The sequence below is a fragment of the Ceratocystis lukuohia genome (assembly GCF_044167205.1).
Source record: "Ceratocystis lukuohia strain C4212 chromosome Unknown Supercontig6_pilon, whole genome shotgun sequence".
Taxonomy (NCBI): domain Eukaryota; kingdom Fungi; phylum Ascomycota; class Sordariomycetes; order Microascales; family Ceratocystidaceae; genus Ceratocystis; species Ceratocystis lukuohia.
The window spans coordinates 258,073-275,580 of NW_027263525.1; the positions used below are offsets into that span (position 1 = coordinate 258,073).

A 17,508-nucleotide genomic window follows, 5' to 3' on the forward strand; every position below is an offset into this window, starting at 1 on the left:
TGACCAAAAAGGCCTAATATACGGGGCATGAAAAAACAGGAAGGGGCAAGGCAAATGTTCAGTCAGGCTGGGGCTGAGGCTAGGGCTCAGAATGAGATCAAGGTCGAGTTGATAAAGGTATATATCGTCAGTATTAGAGCATAACAGCCAGTCTGTAATCTAGGGAGGAGCTCTTTCTCGCCAGACAGCTTGCGAATCCTGAATTAGAGGAGGTCTTTGCGTATACAAGGAGACAAGACAAAGCTTCATAATGGGCCATGGCCACCCCCTGATCAAGATCGAGGTGATCCTAGTCTAAGGTTGTACCTGAGCTGAGCTTGCATAGCATCCTGACAGCTGTCAGTAGGATCTGGCAGCTGCCAAAGCGTAGCTGCTGTGTGAGGTCCTGCGTCATCATAGATAAGAAGCTACTGTTGTGAAGTGTATTGATTTTCTATTGATTTATTAAAGGTTTAAGTTCTATCACTATGCACAACTAGGCCGGTGTATTTATGCACAGGTTTACCCAGTGTTAACCCGACTGAGGACAGATTCTCCACAACATTCCCCCAGAATCAACATCATTCGGATTCGCCAGGTATACTGATGTTCATCTGTGATCTGAACTTGTTGAACTTGACGTTGTTGAGTGGTTTTGTAAGTCCATCTGCCAGCATGTCTTCTGTTGCAACGTATTCAAGTTTCACTTTCCCCTGTTGAATCCAGTCCTTAACTGCATGATGCTGTATGTCAATGTGCTTGGTTTTGTCGCTGGCTCCTAGGTTGTTGGCGATCTTTAAGGCAGCTTGATTGTCTCCGTATATCAGAGTGTTGGCTCTTAGCTTAATGGTTTGCGCAGTTTTACTTCTTTTTCCGTCGAATTGTAGCCTTTCGAGACACCACTGTATCATTCTGTGTATCCAGATGCCTTCTTTAGCACAGGGAGTAAATCCGACATACTCAGCCTCGGTTGTTGAGGTTGCTACGCTTCGTTGTTTCTGAGCTTTCCATTTTATAGGGCCACCAGCTAGGGTAAACACCATACCTGATACCGACTTTCTGTCTTTGGAGTTCGCGTAGTCCGCGTCAGAGTATCCTATCAAGGATTCCTCCATTCCCCCAGAGCGCCGTAAGCTAAATCCAATGCCCAGTGAGGCAGTATCTCTAAGATATCTTGCAACTCGTTTGGCAGCATCTAAATGCCTTTCGGCTGGATTCGAGTTGTGTTGTGATAGCATTGCTGTAGCGAAAGCTATGTCCGGTCTTGTCATAACGCTTGGGTACATCAGTGTTCCAATCAGTGACTGATATGTTTTCTTGTCGACGCTCTTTTCTTCTTCGCGTATTGGTTCCAACGTTTCCCATGCTGCTATTGGGGTGCTGACCGGTTTTGCTCGTGGTGCAGTGATGTCGAGCTCTTCAGACATCTTCATGATGTATTGCTTTTGACTGAGCCACATCTTTCCTTTGTCTCTGTTTCGATTGACTTCCATGCCTAGGAAAGTTTTCAATTCCCCCATGTCCTTGATCTCAATCATTTTCGCAAGTCCCTCTATGAGTTGACTGATCTGGGGTTTGTCAGGGCCTGCCACGGCTATGTCATCAACGTATACAAGCACAATAATTCGTTTCTGTGGATTAATCATGATGCACTCGTCATCCGGGCATTTGACTAGTCCAAGTTTGTTTAGGCATGGTATTATTGTGTTGCGCCAGGCATGGGATGCTTGTCTCAGACCATATAGAGCCTTGTTCAGTTTCCAGATGGTGTCCGGCTTCTTGAGGTGTGGAGGTGGATTCACATACACCATTTCTTCCAGTTTGGCTTGAGCAAATGCATTCCTCGCGTCTACTTTGCGGCACTCCAGATTAAGACCACATACCATTGCAAAGAAAGCTCTGGTTGTTGTTTGTTTTGGGGTTGGTGCGTAAGTTTCATGGAAGTCAACACCTTGTTCCTGTCTGAAGCCTTGTGCCACAAGTCTAGCTTTGAACCTTTCTGGCTGTTCATCGGTGCTCGGTTTGATCTTGAAGATAAACTTGGTGTTTACTAGTTTTATGCCGTTTCTGAATGGCACTTCTGTCCAAGTTCCGAATTTTCGCAGAGTTCGTATTTCTGCGTCTATCGCTTCTCGCCATTCTGATGCATGTGTCGGGTGCATGATGGCTTCGGCATATGTTCCTGGTTCCCGTTTCAGCATTGTAGCCATCATTGCTCTGATTCTCTTTGCTTGTGGGTTTTCATCGTTCTTTTCATCCTGTTGAAAGATGTTGTACGGCCTTTTCAAGATTCCACGGATATATAGATCGTGTAATTGGCTGTCGATCCTTCTTTGGACCGTGTCGGGAGTGTCCTCAATTTCATTCGTTGAGTCTTGCTCCACATCCTTCTGTGTCTCTTCTGCTTCTGTGTCCTCGTCTTGCCCATCGATCATCATGTCTTGTCCCTCTGGGGTGACATATTCATCGTCATCCATGTTTGGGTTTTGTGGTTCCTGAATTGCCAGGTTGTCGTCCTGTGTCTCCAGCTCATTGACCTGGTGATCAACTTGGTTGTTTTCCCCCAGAGTGTTCATTCCTTGTCTTGGTGTTGACTGATCGTCTTCATGGTTTGCCTGTTCTTCTTGCACGAGTTCCTCGGGTGTCGAGACATCTTTGTTGGGTTGATCCGACTCCAGCAAGTCTCCACCGGATATATTTTCGAAAAATTGCAATGACTCTGTAACAAATGTTTTGTTCTTCATGATGTCCCAGCATGTGTACCTCCCAGTTACCTTCTCATCAATTGCCAGTAGGATTCCTTCCCGTCCACGAGTTTCCAGTTTGTTTCTCTGCCGTGTGTTTGGATTCTTGTTGTAGACGTTGTGGAATACTACTTTGCAGCCCCATCTGTGTATATGCATGTTGTTTGGAGCTATGTTGAAGAATAGTTCGAATGGCGATTTTGCGTCTCTGATGCTCGCTCTATTCGCTATGTATGCCGAGTGTGTGGCTGCGTAGGGCCAGAAACTGGTGGGCATTGATGAGTCCGCTAGTATCGTGCGAACTGAATCATTGATCGTTCTGATTGCCCTTTCAGCTATACCGTTTTGACTCGACGTTCCTGGGATAGTGAACTGCGCTTCAGAGCCGTGGCTTGCCTGCCATTGCAATGTCAGTTTCTTGAGTTCTGGGGCGTTATCAGTTCTGAACGCTTTGATTGTTTTGTTCATTTTTAACTCAATTCTCTTTTTCCAGCTGTTTAGAACCTCCGCTGTGTCCTTTCTTTGCTGTATGGGGAGTACCCATTTGTACTTTGACGCATCGTCGACTATGATGATGTAGTATTGCGTCTTGTCGATACCAATTGGGTGATTGCCTGATATGTCCATGTGTATCAGGTCGAGTGGTTCTTGGCTAGGCAGTGTGTGGGAGTGTCCATTCGTCTTGGTGATCTTCCCTTTTACACATGTTTGACAGTGAAAGTTTGTCGGCTTCGCAGCAATCTTCCAAGAATGCTTGTCTGCTGACTGTTGGTGTAGTTTTCTAAGTTTTTGTTCACCTACATGCCCAAACTTGACATGAGCTTCCTCATATGGTATTGTCTTCATACGCATATCCATTCCTCCCATGCATGGAATTGTATACAGTCCGTCCTTCTCAGTGAGGTCGGTTCTTTTGTAATTCTTTCTGATGAAGGCTCCATGTTCCAATGCTAGAACCTCGATTCTTTTTCGGCACAATTGTCTTACTGATAACAGATTTTGATTTAAACCGTCTACATGATACACATTTATAGTAACCTCTGATCCCCCCACATCAATCTTGGCCAGGCCGTATGTGTTGGTTACTAAGCGGAGACCTCCCCAATGAACCGGTATGGGGTCTATTCTTTGGAAGCTGTAAAGTCTCGTTAGATCGCCTGTCAAATGATGTGTGGTACCACTGTCAACTATCCAGTAGTCGGGGGTCTTCTTACTTGAGGGGTCCATGTGACTCATGTTGGCGGAAATCTTCCTCTGCTCCCAGGTCTGCTTGTTCCTGCATTCCTCTTCTTTGTGTCCGATCTTTTGGCAGAAAAAGCATTTTGGCTTTCCAGCATTCCTCGTTTGTTTCGCTTTCGAGGAGTCAGTCTGATTGGATTCTCTCTGTCTGTTAGATGATATTAGGATCTCATCATCTATCTGATCCATAACATCATTCCAGGTGCCATTTCCCTGCCGAATTTGTCTTTCAAAGATTTCGGCGATTTTAGGTGGCAGATGCATCATCCAGCATTTCACGATGGGCCTAGCCATGAAGTGTGTGATCAACTGGTCCCTGCCTAGGGGTGCATACTCTGTCGTTTCTGCCAACCTGTGCCTGATGCTATGCCATTTGCTGGTTGCTTGATCTCCATCTTGCCACTTCATATGCTCCGCGATTTCTTCCATCATGTTGCAATGTTTGCGGCTTGTGGAGATGGCGAATTGTGCCTTCAAGGTAGTCCAGCATTTGGAGACAGTTTCTATCCCCTCAGTTGCCAGCTGTGTTTCTTCGTCCATGCCGGCACGTAGGATTGTGAACGCTTGTTGCTCATCGATTGACCGTTCTGCTTCGGTTTTGACGAGGTCCATCGCGTCCTCAAATTCTTTTTCTCCAGTGTCCTTGAACAAATAGAGTACCTTAACGCCTTTCAAAGCACGAACCGCGTGCTTCACCCATTTGTCCCAGTTATTTGCATTTAGTTTCGGGAAATTGTGAAGTATCATTTCCCTGGCTAGGATTGATGGCTGGGCATCTTGTCTGCTTTCCTTCGTAGTTGTCGCCTTGTTTGATTCAAGGGTCTCAAAGATCCCCTTGATCATTTTTGTGACATCCTCTTGGGTCAGGTATTGGTTCTGGGCGGGTGGGTTGCTCATTTTGTTGTGAGATTGTAGCGACGACTGGATTTTTTTTTTTTTTTTTTTGGTAGGAGAGGTTGAGAATTAGGGTAGATTATGTTGTATGTGTTGTTGATTAGGCTGAGATAGTAGGTTTTTTTTGTTTTTTTTTTGAATAGAAAACCTCTTCAGTCCTAGTCCTGATGGTGGTAACGTTGACACGTCTTTCAATTCCGTCTTCAAGATTTATCGGTTCGGTTCTCGACTTGTTTCTCGTTCACGGTTGTCGTCTCAATTGTCTGTTTTCGAAGGTGATTTTTAGTGTGCTAGAAACACCGGGCTCATAACCTGTTGTGAAGTGTATTGATTTTCTATTGATTTATTAAAGGTTTAAGTTCTATCACTATGCACAACTAGGCCGGTGTATTTATGCACAGGTTTACCCAGTGTTAACCCGACTGAGGACAGATTCTCCACAACAGCTACCATGTGATATCGTCACGTGCTAGTAGTGAAAAGTAATTTTAGGTGCAAGAGCAGTGCTGATAATTAGAACCATACTAATGTCGTAGCATACTGACCTTATGAACACACATGTATTGATATCTGATTTAAATTAAAGTTGTATAGAAAGAGAAAAAAAAAACATGGTAGAATTAACCGACTCCCTGTCAGGAACAAGCTCCTGCATCAGCCTACTGAGTTGCTCTGGCCACCTCAAATCTCGACATCAGGGTACCGCCGCGCAAACATCCCCAATGCCTTGATTGGGAAAACAAACTTGTAGTTGGGGTATGAGATTGTGCAACTTTTGTTAAACACTCCCTCGATGTTCTCCTGTAACCACTCGCCGTTAGGCTGTTGCCGCCCGATCAAGAACCGGACACCCTTCTTGAGAGGCTCAAGATGGGGGTAGTCCGCTTCCATTAGGGCAATTAGGGCCCAGGCCGTTTGGACTACCTGTGAACCGTTTTCATGATCGTGCCAGGTCATGGCCTCAGAGCCCTATGAATTATGAGCCACGTTAGTCATAAATATGGAAGATGTGATGGCGTGCTGCAGTAGAGAGGAAAAGCCTCCCCCAAACAAAATAGAGTACGTACCTTGTAACTTTCAGACCATCCTCCATCCTCGCGTTGTTTCGACAACAAGAATTCGCATGCGCGTTTTGAGTCTGCACTGGTCAAGTATGTTTCTCCAACATGGGCCAGGCTCTCGGTCGCGAACATGGCCGCATATGTAAAGCAGATTCCCCAACTACCATACCAGCTACCGTCGGCTCTCTGGTCCTTCTTGATCCACTGCACAGCGCGCTTGACGAAACGCTTGATATCTTCGGACCGATAGTCCGGGTAGTATTTCTGGAACAGTGACAACGCAGTAACACACGCAGTTGTGCATTCAGGGTAGTCATATTCGACCATGATGTTGCCAAACACTTCGGCCGCATTGAGGATTTCCAGTCTTTTAGAGCCACGCCGTTTCTCGTACGAGCCACAGCCACCAGTCGAGTTTTGATAGACTAAAATGGTATCAACAGCGTCTTTTATGCGCTGGTCATCAAGCAGCCGTGGATATCCCTCGGAATTTTGCAGTAATAGCACAGACTTTATGCACTCTGACACACAATCACTTACTGCATAGCCTTGTATTCTATTGCTGAACGGCCAGCCGCCCTTACGTTGCTGTCGGTAGTACTTTTCCTGGTCAGGGCAGTTGTCGCGGATTTGCTGCTCGTCCAAAAAGGTCAGTGCCTTAAGCAGCATAGGCTTCCACCGCTCTTCTTTTTCCAGGCCAGCCGCTACGATGGCCTGAATAGCGAAAGCCGTATCCCAGCACTGCACGCCGTTTGTGCCGTTGACAAGCATTCCCTCTTTGTTGACCCAGATGCAGTCCTCAAGCCGCTCGAGATGTCTGCGTACAGTATAGGCACCTGGGCCATCGCGGATATAACAAACAAGCGTGTTCATAGGCGCGCTAACTGGGGCAAGGGCAGCATAGTCTGTGTTTGCATCTTCTACGTCAACCAGCTCACTAACCCATGCTTCCGCTCTGTCTCTAATAAGGGTTGGCCGGAGATACGGATTCCAAACATTAGCAATCAGCCAATTGACCGATTTGAGCACCCATGTTTTGGGGTAGTAGTTGTCAGTGGGGGCGATACTGTTTCTGTGGCTTCCCCAGTTGATAGTCTCATAGGGCTCGGCATACACCTCATTACGGAGACTACGAATCAAGTCGTTTTCCTCGCACTGCCACCTGCGCGAATACAGAAAAGACATGGGGAGGAACACCTGTCGAATATGAATCCACCATCTCCATGGCGAGATGGGCAGACAATCGGGTAGCAGCCAGATCTCAGGCGGCACGGGGTTAATCAAGTCCCAGCTAGCAATATTCAGTGTGGCCAGCCAGAACTTAGCCCAGTGTGGGCTATGGGTAGCCCCTCCGAGTTTATGCAGAAGGGAGCGTGCCCTAACCATCTCCGGCACGTCTGGTTCAACACCGAGTAGACGTAGAGCAATATAGTTCATGGTGATGCCAAAAACAGACGATTCGCCCTCTATGTGTAGGCCCCAGCCTCCATCCTCTGGATGTAAATGGGCGAATAGGTAGTTGCGCATTTCGGTGGCATATTCATCGGAGATCTTGGTTTTAGTCGCGTACCAGCACATTACAATGCCGGGTAGGAGAAACATCGGGCCGCCATATTCACATCCCCAGTTTCCGGGCGGGAGCTGAAGCCTTTCAAAGAAGTCGAGGCCGTTGCGAACAGATGAAATCGCACTGTCTGGCTTTGGGAGATCAGGCAGGTTCTATAAAGTGGAGAGGAGTCAGTGACATGGCATTGCCTACCACAGGCAGAAGTAGTGGCGGTACGTACCATGGGTATGCCAAGATACCATCTATCCGCATCTGATTGAGGCCACTCTTTTGCTGCCTCATCGTCGGCCATGTAATGCCAGGTATGGCAGCCATCGTCGTCCTTCAAGCGCCAACGTGTAACATCCGTCTTTGTCAACAGCTTAGGGCGTTTGGGCCAGGGCTGCTGCGCGATAGCTTCAGCTACACGTTTCCTGCTGAGGTTATCCATTGCGTGTCAGTTTTGGCGATGGATAGATGGATGATGGTTGATCTTGCAGTGCAACGCGTGATCTAAGTCGTTGGCCCAAAATGGCCCCCAAATGCCGTAAGGTTCAACAAAAATACTTGCTGATTGAAAAGCGCCAACAAAAACAACCCACCAATTCGCAGGGGGGGGTGTGCTCTAGGTCAAGGCGTTTTGCTTCTCGCATGTGAAAGTCATGCCAGCAGGGGGAATGAAATAATCCGCCACAATAGCGTAGAGATGTGGCTAAAATAATGTGGCTGTAAACATGTGGCTGTAAGACCTAAGGCAAGTTGCGATCGCAAGTAGAAGTTACGACAATACACAAAATCCAAGTGAAAGAGCGAAAATATTTTCCGTTTGTGCGCCAAATTTTCATTGCGTCTCACCTGCTGTAATATTTGTGCCTTTGCTGGCGTCAACAGCCTCAATCCAGCCCCGAAGTCCACCAATGACACCCCATTTTGATCATCGCCAGTCGGTCTTAACTAAGATCGAACATGTGATTGAAGAAACTATACTAAGCATCTCGCAGGGTGGTGAAGCCTTGACTACTGGTTTACTAAGAAATTGTAGTGATATTTTGGTCGCGGTTTCATTCCCCAGCTCCTCTTTTCATTCGCGCAACACTCTCGGTATGTAAATTCACGCAATAGCTGTTGAGCCAAGGGTATGACATTAATAGAGACAAGCTCGTCTCCTATATATTCTCAAGGTTGCACATTCGGCTATCACATCGGGTGCTGTTGTGACAAAGAGGTACGCTTCTCTCTAACATTCCTGTCCCACGTGCGCTAACTCTCATATCGCAATAGGAGCATCTACTACGAAATGCCCACTCTCTTCACTTCGCAAAAGCAAGTAGATGAGATTGTAGATAGGGTTTCTCGGACTCTTCGTGTTAACCGGAGCGATCTTGGCATAGTGCGTTCGTGGTTTTTAGATTATTAGCACCATTGTGGCTAGTTCACTAACCTATCGCAGGTTGCAGCGGGAAAAGGTCTAGCATCTGGTGCCTTGGCTGTACAAACAGCCGCCGGTTCAACCGTAGACTTTTCACAAAATGCAAAAGTTAGCCAAGATTGATCGCCGTTATGACGCATGCAATCAACTAACAAACGATATGTAGGGAAGCTTCGTTGTACAGCCAACACTAATCCGAAGGGCCGGGCTCCATTCTCTCAGATAGGTTCTGGTTATTGAGAAAGAGGTATTCAAACCAAGCGACTTTCTAGTGCGTACATTTCTAACACATTCACAGGCAACCTTTCGAACCCTTGCTGCAGACCGATTTTGGAAAACAGCGTCTGTTGCACCAGGCCTTTTGGTCACAGTATGATGCACACCACACCAGCCAGGCATATTTCCCAATATATTAACAGTTCATAGGGCAAAGGATACCCAGATCTCTCGACACGCTGCTTTCTCCGCTGGATTCACAACATCCGACCAGATATCCCAATGCTAGCCTTGACAGATTTCGATCCTGATGGCGCTAGGATTTTCTTTTGCTACAAAAGCGGTTCCAAAACATTGAGCCATGAAACAAGCGCCACTCTTCCAAATCTTCAGTGGCTAGGAATCCGCGAACAACACCTCCAGGCTTTGACCTCCTCCAACGAGGACAATGATCCAAGCTCAAATTCGCGAACCCGCCAAAGCCAGCTGCTCTCTATGTCTACAAGGGACCGATGCTGTGCAGCCTGCATGCTAGTCAAGCTTTCAAACAGTGCCCATACAGATGCTCAAGCATTAGAGTATATGAGCCAGATTCAGATGATGTTGATGCTAGGTGTTAAGGCCGAGATTCAAATGCTAAATGAGAATGGTAGCATTGCAACATGGCTAGACGATCAACTAGTCCAGTATTTCCGAGAGAGCTGTAACTGAAGCCGCAACCTGGAGCCAAATATGCAGTGCACAAAGAATGTCTATTCAATTTCTCGGCATCACTGTGGACATCGAAGGCCTGTGCAAGACAGCTATAATGACTCAAGTAGCCCGTCAAGCATGCCGTGGGGTTAAATGCTCTGAGCACCCGTCAACTACATCACTAGCTAATTATTTAGCACTAATATATCAACAAACCGTCAACTATCTCCTACGTCATGTCAAGGCACCAAAGCTTTGGCGCGCTAATGCTCTATTTGATCCGGGCTCAATCTCCCAGTCCTTCGGATTCGCCCTGGGCAATAACAGCTCAAGCCTTGCCTATCAGTAGATGTCAGCTTTGACGACAGGAACCTATTGTAATTAGCTGTTCAGAGCAAGTAATGGACCCGGAGTGGGTAGATTAAAACGCCTTGACTACGCGCCAGACCCTCAGCGGAAGATGGACAATAGCCCACTTCCCCAAGATCGCGGCATCGCGGCAATTTCCGAGTAGTGGCTATGCATGGAAGATCGGCAAATTACAAGAAATCTGGAAGATAACTATACTGTCTTCGGTCTTTCTTCTTGCGACTATCTGGGAGCCCAAGTTCATACTCCAGGGCTACCAGCTCAAAGGCGCTCAGCAAGAGGATGAGAAATACAGTACTAACGCCAACTCCAAACATATATATAGTGGGGGTCGTCCGCAAGAAATCAGCGGGTTGGCCGATCGCAAGCACGAATACACCATTTCATTCGTAAATAATACCAAAGTGTCGACTATGAAGAGCGATTCATATCTGTACAAAATGCAAGCACCCCGACACTACGCAAGTTCGTTATTCGTACCTAGCGCCTAATGCTCTTGCCATAGGTGAGCCTAGTCACTAGCTAGTTGATCATAGAATCAGCAGGCATTTATTAGCTAACAAATATTCTCTGAGGCTCTCAAGGTCCAACAACAGAGGCATCACCACCACTACCAGTACATCGGGAACTTTGACGAAACCCCATATGGCCAAGCCATCGGTGGCAACAGAAGCAGTCATAGATTTTGGTTAGGCTATGTGCAGCTCAGCCCACTCCGGATATCACGAGAACCTCGCCTATATCAATGGCCATGATCGGGGCAGCACAGCTGTATTCAGCGCAAAGCCCGTATCTAAACGAGCTCCGCAAGTAGATATGCAGCCATTTTTCACATGCCGATAAACTGCTCACGATGGTTTGTGCAGGCAAGATAGGGTTCTTCACGCCATCGCCGAGTGGGGGCAATATCTCCTGGCTGCCATAACCAGCTAATCCCACCTACATTGAAGCTTTTAACCACACTCAAACGAGCATGTATTATCTAGCCATTCAAGGGCAGCAGTACCTTGGAACCTAGCTTCTGAGTCGAGGGGAAGACGGTGTCTATCTATCCACATGTTAGACAAGCAGTCTTTCTAAAAATATCGTATCAGACTACGTAATAAGCAAGCAGCGCGATTCTTAGGCTGGTCAGTGTTGCCTTGAGGAGTTGAAGATCATCAAGTGCATTGAAGAGGTTTTTTATTATTATTAGAAATAGGACAAAGGGTTACACCAATGATCACAAAGTGGGCTCTGTCAAGTGTCTCTCAATTAAAGCCCAAACAGGCAAGACTCAGATTTTGGCTGGTCCGTTCCATATATTTGCTAGCTCTGATTGGCCAAGCTGAAAACATATTTTTTCATCATCACCTTGCCCGCAGCAGCCCATCCGCAACATCCCCCACTATCAAGATTAATCCAGTCTGAATATACATACAAAGCGTCTCATCTTTACTCCCCAAGTCGCAAGCCACAGCCGACCTTTGTCAGCCGTTTTTCAATCATTAGAGGAATTTCACATCCATCACCCTCAGCTCAACATGGCCCCCACTCTGAACGAAGAGGAGATCGATGATCTTCTTTACTTTTCTCGGACCGGTGAAGACAATGACCTGAACGAGGTCTTAGCAAGCCTAGCGGAGAGAGAAAAGGTGACCAAGGCGGAGATCCTAGTCGCTGCGAAGGACGAGTCCAAGGCCACTTGCCTCCACATGGCTACCGGCAACGGTCACCTCAGTAAGTCTATCTAGATGGCAGACAGCGCTGAAAATAGAGAAAAACTCACACATCCCTTCTTTTTTTTCCCATTTAGGCACAGTCAAGATTCTTTTGGAGGCCTTTAGCGGGCGGCCAGCAGAGGAACAAAAAGCATATGTGGATGCAGCCAACGAGTTTGGCAACACAGGCCTGCACTGGGCGGCCATGGGCGGTCATCTAGAGGCAGTCCAGGCTCTGTTGGCAGCTAACGCAGACCCGGTTCTAACCAATGAAAAGGACTACATGCCCTTAGACCTAGCCAATTTGCACGGCAAGCTAGACGTAGTCCAGTTCTTCATGAAAGAGGCGGGTGATTTGGAGACTGGCAATGACGGTGGCTTGGAGGGAGCAACCAAGTCGGTCACGCTTGAGACGCTAGAGAAAGCGGAAGAGTCAAAGGAAACTTCTGCTAATGATGGGCTGTAGGAACGGAGGGCCTGCACCGCCAAAAGAAAACCCCGAGAAGCACTGGGAGAGTCAACCAGACAGATGGAACCAGCATAGGAGCACAGAAGCAGTGGAGGATGTCTCAACCAGAAAGGGCCAAAGAGGCATGATGGGACACCAAACAAGAACGGGACCTGAAGCAAGTAAGACAAAAAATACACCATGTCTACTGAGACGAGACGGCCCAGACAGAACAGCGGCAGTAGAAGTTAGACAAAATGAAAGGGGGTTATCAGTGCAAACCCAAGAGACCTTGCCAGGGCGTGATGTTGCACGCACCGTACCAGACTTGACAGAGATCAAATGACTCAAATAAACACAACGATCAGACCAATAAGTGGTAACAAGCAATCAAGAGCCTGCGTGCGTACATGGCCAAGAAGGGACACAACTCAGCACCATGCAGCATTGCAGCATTGCAACGATGTGAGATATTCCGGGCTTACCTTCTTGCTTGCGTCTTCGGATAAGCCACGTTCCGAGGTGAAATAGACGAAAAGGGGTGGCTTCGCGAGGTATTCCTACAGGAAAAACTACCCAAAAGTCTTGCTTGTGTTGGCCAAAAGTCTTGAGTCGTCGGTGAAAAAAGGGAAAAGAAAATTTAAAAAAAAAAAAAAAAAAAAAACAAAAAAAGAAGAGGAGTAAACAGCTTGGGGCAGGTGTCGGGCGACAAAGAACGGCAAGCCGTTTCTAGTCAGACATTCACATCACCCACATGCCCATACGCACACGCGAAAGAGCAATGGAGAACGGCGATTAAACAGAGACACAAGCCGGTGTCTGTTCTATTGTCCTAGGCCTGTCTCCCCCTTCTCCAGCTTAATGCTATCCCTCCATCCCTATGAGATTCGTGTTGCTGACTCGCATCTCTCCAAGCCCACGGTAAGGGTACGATTTTAGGACAACCCAACTAGCGCCGTCGTCTGCCTCCTGTATTCCTTCTTGTCTCTTTTCCTTTCTTGTATTGCTATTTGTCTTTAGGTGGCCGGCCTGTCTCGCGGATGATCTTCCCGACTCCTAGGAGCATTCTCGGGCTGTTTCCTTTTCACTGTGTTTATCGATAATTTATTGCCTCTTATGTCTACTTATCCACTTCTGTTTATGGACAAGAGCAGTTGTCACTTGCCTTTTTTAGGAGACATTGGATTGGTGTTGATACGTTACCCGTCTGGCTCCTCGAGGGAGGACACGCAGAATTATGACAGGTCGACTTTCCTGTTTGTCCTGTTGTCCCATTTTAATTGCCATGGCAGGCTGAAAAAAAGGAGAAGATGGGAAAAAGGAATATGGTCATGGCCAGCAGCCTGGGGCTGGCTGGCTGGCATTCCGGATCCCAAGTCTTGTCAGCCAGTTCAGCCGTCGCAGAGACTTTGAAGTGTGCCGATATTGTGTTAATTTTAGGCTAGTGCGGTACGGTGCGGATACGGGAAAGAAAAACTTGGAAGAGGGAAGAGGACGCGTGGGTGTTGTCGTAGTGTAGTGCCTACGTTTCCATGCAAGTATGTACAGCCCCAAAGTATTTTTCACTGGCATATATCAAAAGGAAGCGGCTTATACTATTAGGAGGGGAGGGGGACATGAAAAGCGAGCGCTGTATCCACACTCTCAACCAGCCAATGGCAGTATGTTTTCTATTCTTGTCAGGCACTTTTTCCATCTCGTTCTTTTAGATGGACTCTTCAGCTAACAACAACCCGGCTCAACATTCTCAGCATGAGGAGCCGAAGTTCTTATGCAGGTACAAGTCCAGTGGTGAGACATGCATAAGTCAGATAGAGAGGATCCTTCCCCCCTAAGACGAATCTTTGCACACACACCTACAAAAGAGGGGAGGGAGGTGAGAAAACAAAGCGTAAGAAAATAATGAGAAAACAGATAAAGAGGATGAAGAAGCAACAAAGCAATGAGAAGCACTTTCGGAATTTGTAAGCAACAAAAAGAGGAAGTGCTACTACGAGGTTGAGCCACAGTTGGGAGGAGAAAAAAAAGACACACATCTCCAGTGTTAACTTGGAGGACGTCAAGCCTAGTGTTGCACAAGACTCGACGATATTCTGGTTGTGGTACCTGCCTACCTTGTCTTTGGGGCCTTGTACCCTACCTACTCAGTTGTACGTGCTGGCTAGGTACTCGTTCTTCCAAAGCCTTGTATTACAGAGCTAGCGGCTGCATGCATTCTCATAGACAGGGAAACCGCTCAACGCTAATGTCCCAGATACATTAATCGCCATCACCACTAGAGCATAGCTAGCTTTAGCTTTGTAGCAAGAGGATATTGATTTTTTCTTTCCTTGCTGGCACTGAATGCCATAAGTCCCTCCCTTCGCCGCCGTATAGGAGACAAGTTCAAGAAGGCAAAGGACAAAGAAAAGCCTGTAACTGTGAGTGATCGCCATCATACTCGTCCATCTTCCTTCATCGCCCTTTCCCTCCTTGTTTCCTTCCCTTGCCCCTCCTCCCTAGTCCGTCCTGAGCCAAGGAGGGCTCTAGGAAAAAAGTGCAAGTGAAAGGGAGGAAACGCGAACATACAAAATTGAACGAAAGAGAAAGGGCAAGGATAGAACGGGAGCGTGAACGTGAAAATGACTGTTCATATTAGTCAGTCGGGGGAGATGGTAAGGGGAAAACCGGACAAGAGATGGACCCAGCTTCTTCAGGCAAGCAGGCTCGAGAAAGGAAGCTGCATTTCTTTTTATGCTTCCTGATAATATACATTACACTTCCCTCTGGCCCGATGGGCTAGCTAGCTAGCTGAAGCTTTGGTAAGCAGCACGTTTCCTCTTTCCTGGGCCACTGCTTTCCTATTCAGCCAGTCAAAAGGCAAGCACAGCAAGAAAAGGGATGCCAAGTTCGAGGCGAGGGGTATTATTTTACATCAAAAGAAAGGTCGAAAGGGAAAGTAGACAAAAGCAGGTGGGGAAAAAAAAATCACTGCCCCACCTTCTCGCGCCGTTCTCCTGCAAGTGCAAGTGCAAGATGCAAGAACCTCCTTCCTGCCTTTTCCTGTTCCCTTGATATTTTGTTTGCTTCCTAACCCCACTTCCTGCATTCAATTCTGAGCAAAGCACCTCATAGAGCAGTAGCAGTACATCTGTACGAGAATGACAAAAAAAGAAAGTGCCGCCGGGAGAACCCTGGGGGTTTAGGTTTTCCCCTCATCGCCCGGTGCACAAGCAATCAGCCAGCCGCAGGCACGAAGCATGGTGGCAAGGCATGGCTTGAAGGAAGAAGGGCTTAATGCAACCAAGATTGCGGACATCAAAAGGACTATCTGAACACAACATCAACACAATAGTGGCAGGAGATATGCAGGTAAGCACATGCACAAATGTATACAACACGGGAGAGGCGTTGACTCTTCTATCTTTTCTATGTCGGCTGCCTGCAGGTGCAGCCGCAGACGTTACCTGGTCTTTTGTTCTAGAAGGGGAGGGCGGAAGGGAAGCACCCAGCCTATTCTCCCTCTATGACATGAGAAGCTGTCAACTAACTATATGCAGCCAGCCGTTTCCCGATAGGCTTCCAGATTCCCCGGAGCCTTTGTACACCCAGTGTCACTTACATAAGTACATGCACGCCAGCCACAACAGCGGGGGAGATGGTCTGTTTGGGGTTGATGAAGCTGGAACGCGACAGCGAGGGCGACAGCATCGGGGAAGCGGGGAAAGCCATCTCTGGCTCATTTGTACCACCAACGGCATGGCATGTATGTATCGACCTGCATCAAACCTGGCTGGTTGGGCGTCTGAACAGAGCGATCGATCGTGCATCAAAGCCCCCCCCCCCCCCCCCCCCGAGACACCTTGCATCAGAAACATGTGAAATCAAAGAACCTCAAAAATAACTGCCGCGCCTCCTCCCCCTCACCCTGGATTTAGGAAAGGACGGTACTATTATTGTGCAGACAGCCGTGTGTGTGTGTGTAACAGCACCTCGGACGACGATGTGACATGAGGGCCAGGCGATGGCAAAGAGCACCTGTCTGCATGTTTCTATAATTGACGATGCACCCGCTGTTTTATCTATTTTGCGTTGGCTTGTAGTTAGCTCCCGCCTATTGTTTTCCTCCAGCAGGATTCAAGTGAGAAACACAATGAAGCTGGAACTGACACACTAAACAATTGACAGAGGAAGCTGCATTAACCGCACCAGCTCGCTCTGGGCCTAGGACCCAGCCTAGCCTAGCCTTGGCCCAGCCTGCCTAGCCTTGCCAGTCTCAGGCCTAGTGCATATCTGTCGCTTTTGTGCTACAAGACACCAACCAAACATGCACACGCTATGCACAAGTATACCACGACAAAGGCGCCATCAGGATATCCTCCTCCTCCCTATATTCCCCTTTTTTTTTCTTCCTTTTTTCATGCTGCAACCATCCGACCGGCCGATCTGCTTCTCATCTCTTGGCCTCTGATTGTCTTCTTCTTTTCCCCGTTTCAAAGTCCCCCCTTCGTAAAGAGATGACTCCTCCATTGCCACAGAACAAACAAACCAAAAAAGAGAGAAAAAAAAAAAAGAAGAAAAGAGCAGTGTCCAAGCTTCATTCGTTGCTACTCTTTGTTTGCTTAGTCGTCCACTATATAGGCGCTAAATTGCTTCGCTCTGGTTTTGGCTGTGGCTTTTGCTTTGCCCCTTATTTTTGCTACCAGCAGACCAAGAATCCTGCAATTATCCAGCCAACACAAATTGGCTGTCACATGCCAGGTTCAAGGGGCAATCAGCAGCTTCAGCCCAAGGCAGGGAGAGCAAGCAGAAGAAAAAAAAGCAACAAGAGGCAGGCGGCAGCGTAATTCTTGTCCATTCGCAAAAGTATGCGTCACTGTTGGTTGTGCTGATTTCTGAGCCATAATATTTTCTTGCGCCAACCGTATTGCCTTGAACATTTCAACTAGGAGCTCACGACAACGAGCCACACAAGTATTTAGCAACCAAGGCATATGGCCTATATACGAAAGAAAACATGCACAAGATGGACTAAAATCAAACACCGATAGAGCAAAAAATCCGGTTGTCAGGGGAAACATTGGCATAAAGTAAAAGTAACCCCTAAATTCTATGGAAATTTATCACGAGAATAGAAAATAATAAGTGCAAATTGAAACGCCACGTCTATAGTTCCCAGCAATCAAAGGCAGTAATAAAAGCAAACGCCAA

General features: G+C 47.3%; 4 protein-coding genes across 4 annotated transcripts; 2 read left to right on the forward strand and 2 right to left on the reverse strand.

The window, feature by feature from the left end:
• Positions 1–560: 560 nt before the first annotated feature.
• Positions 561–4,859, reverse strand: HOO65_060071 (Retrovirus-related Pol polyprotein from transposon TNT 1-94; the record flags this gene model as incomplete). Its single annotated transcript, XM_071001046.1, has 1 exon — positions 561–4,859. The coding sequence occupies one exon, from the start codon at positions 4,857–4,859 to the stop codon at positions 561–563; it is 4,299 nt and encodes a 1,432-aa protein (XP_070857421.1).
• Positions 4,860–5,537: 678 nt separating this feature from the next.
• On the reverse strand, positions 5,538–7,914 carry HOO65_060072 (Lanosterol synthase; the record flags this gene model as incomplete). Its single annotated transcript, XM_071003717.1, has 4 exons — positions 5,538–5,825; positions 5,924–6,400; positions 6,458–7,636; positions 7,705–7,914. 4 exons carry the CDS (start codon positions 7,912–7,914, stop codon positions 5,538–5,540), a joined length of 2,154 nt encoding a protein of 717 aa, XP_070857422.1.
• An 846-nt stretch (positions 7,915–8,760) lies between these two features.
• Positions 8,761–9,819, forward strand: HOO65_060073 (Meiotic recombination protein SPO11-2; the record flags this gene model as incomplete). The annotated part of the gene is made up of 4 exons (XM_071003979.1): positions 8,761–8,853; positions 8,914–9,000; positions 9,191–9,262; positions 9,319–9,819. 4 exons carry the CDS (start codon positions 8,761–8,763, stop codon positions 9,817–9,819), a joined length of 753 nt encoding a protein of 250 aa, XP_070857423.1.
• A 1,874-nt stretch (positions 9,820–11,693) lies between these two features.
• On the forward strand, positions 11,694–12,336 carry HOO65_060074 (Ankyrin repeat-containing protein YAR1; the record flags this gene model as incomplete). Its single annotated transcript, XM_071004072.1, has 2 exons — positions 11,694–11,889; positions 11,966–12,336. The coding sequence occupies 2 exons, from the start codon at positions 11,694–11,696 to the stop codon at positions 12,334–12,336; spliced, it is 567 nt and encodes a 188-aa protein (XP_070857424.1).
• Positions 12,337–17,508: the final 5,172 nt, after the last annotated feature.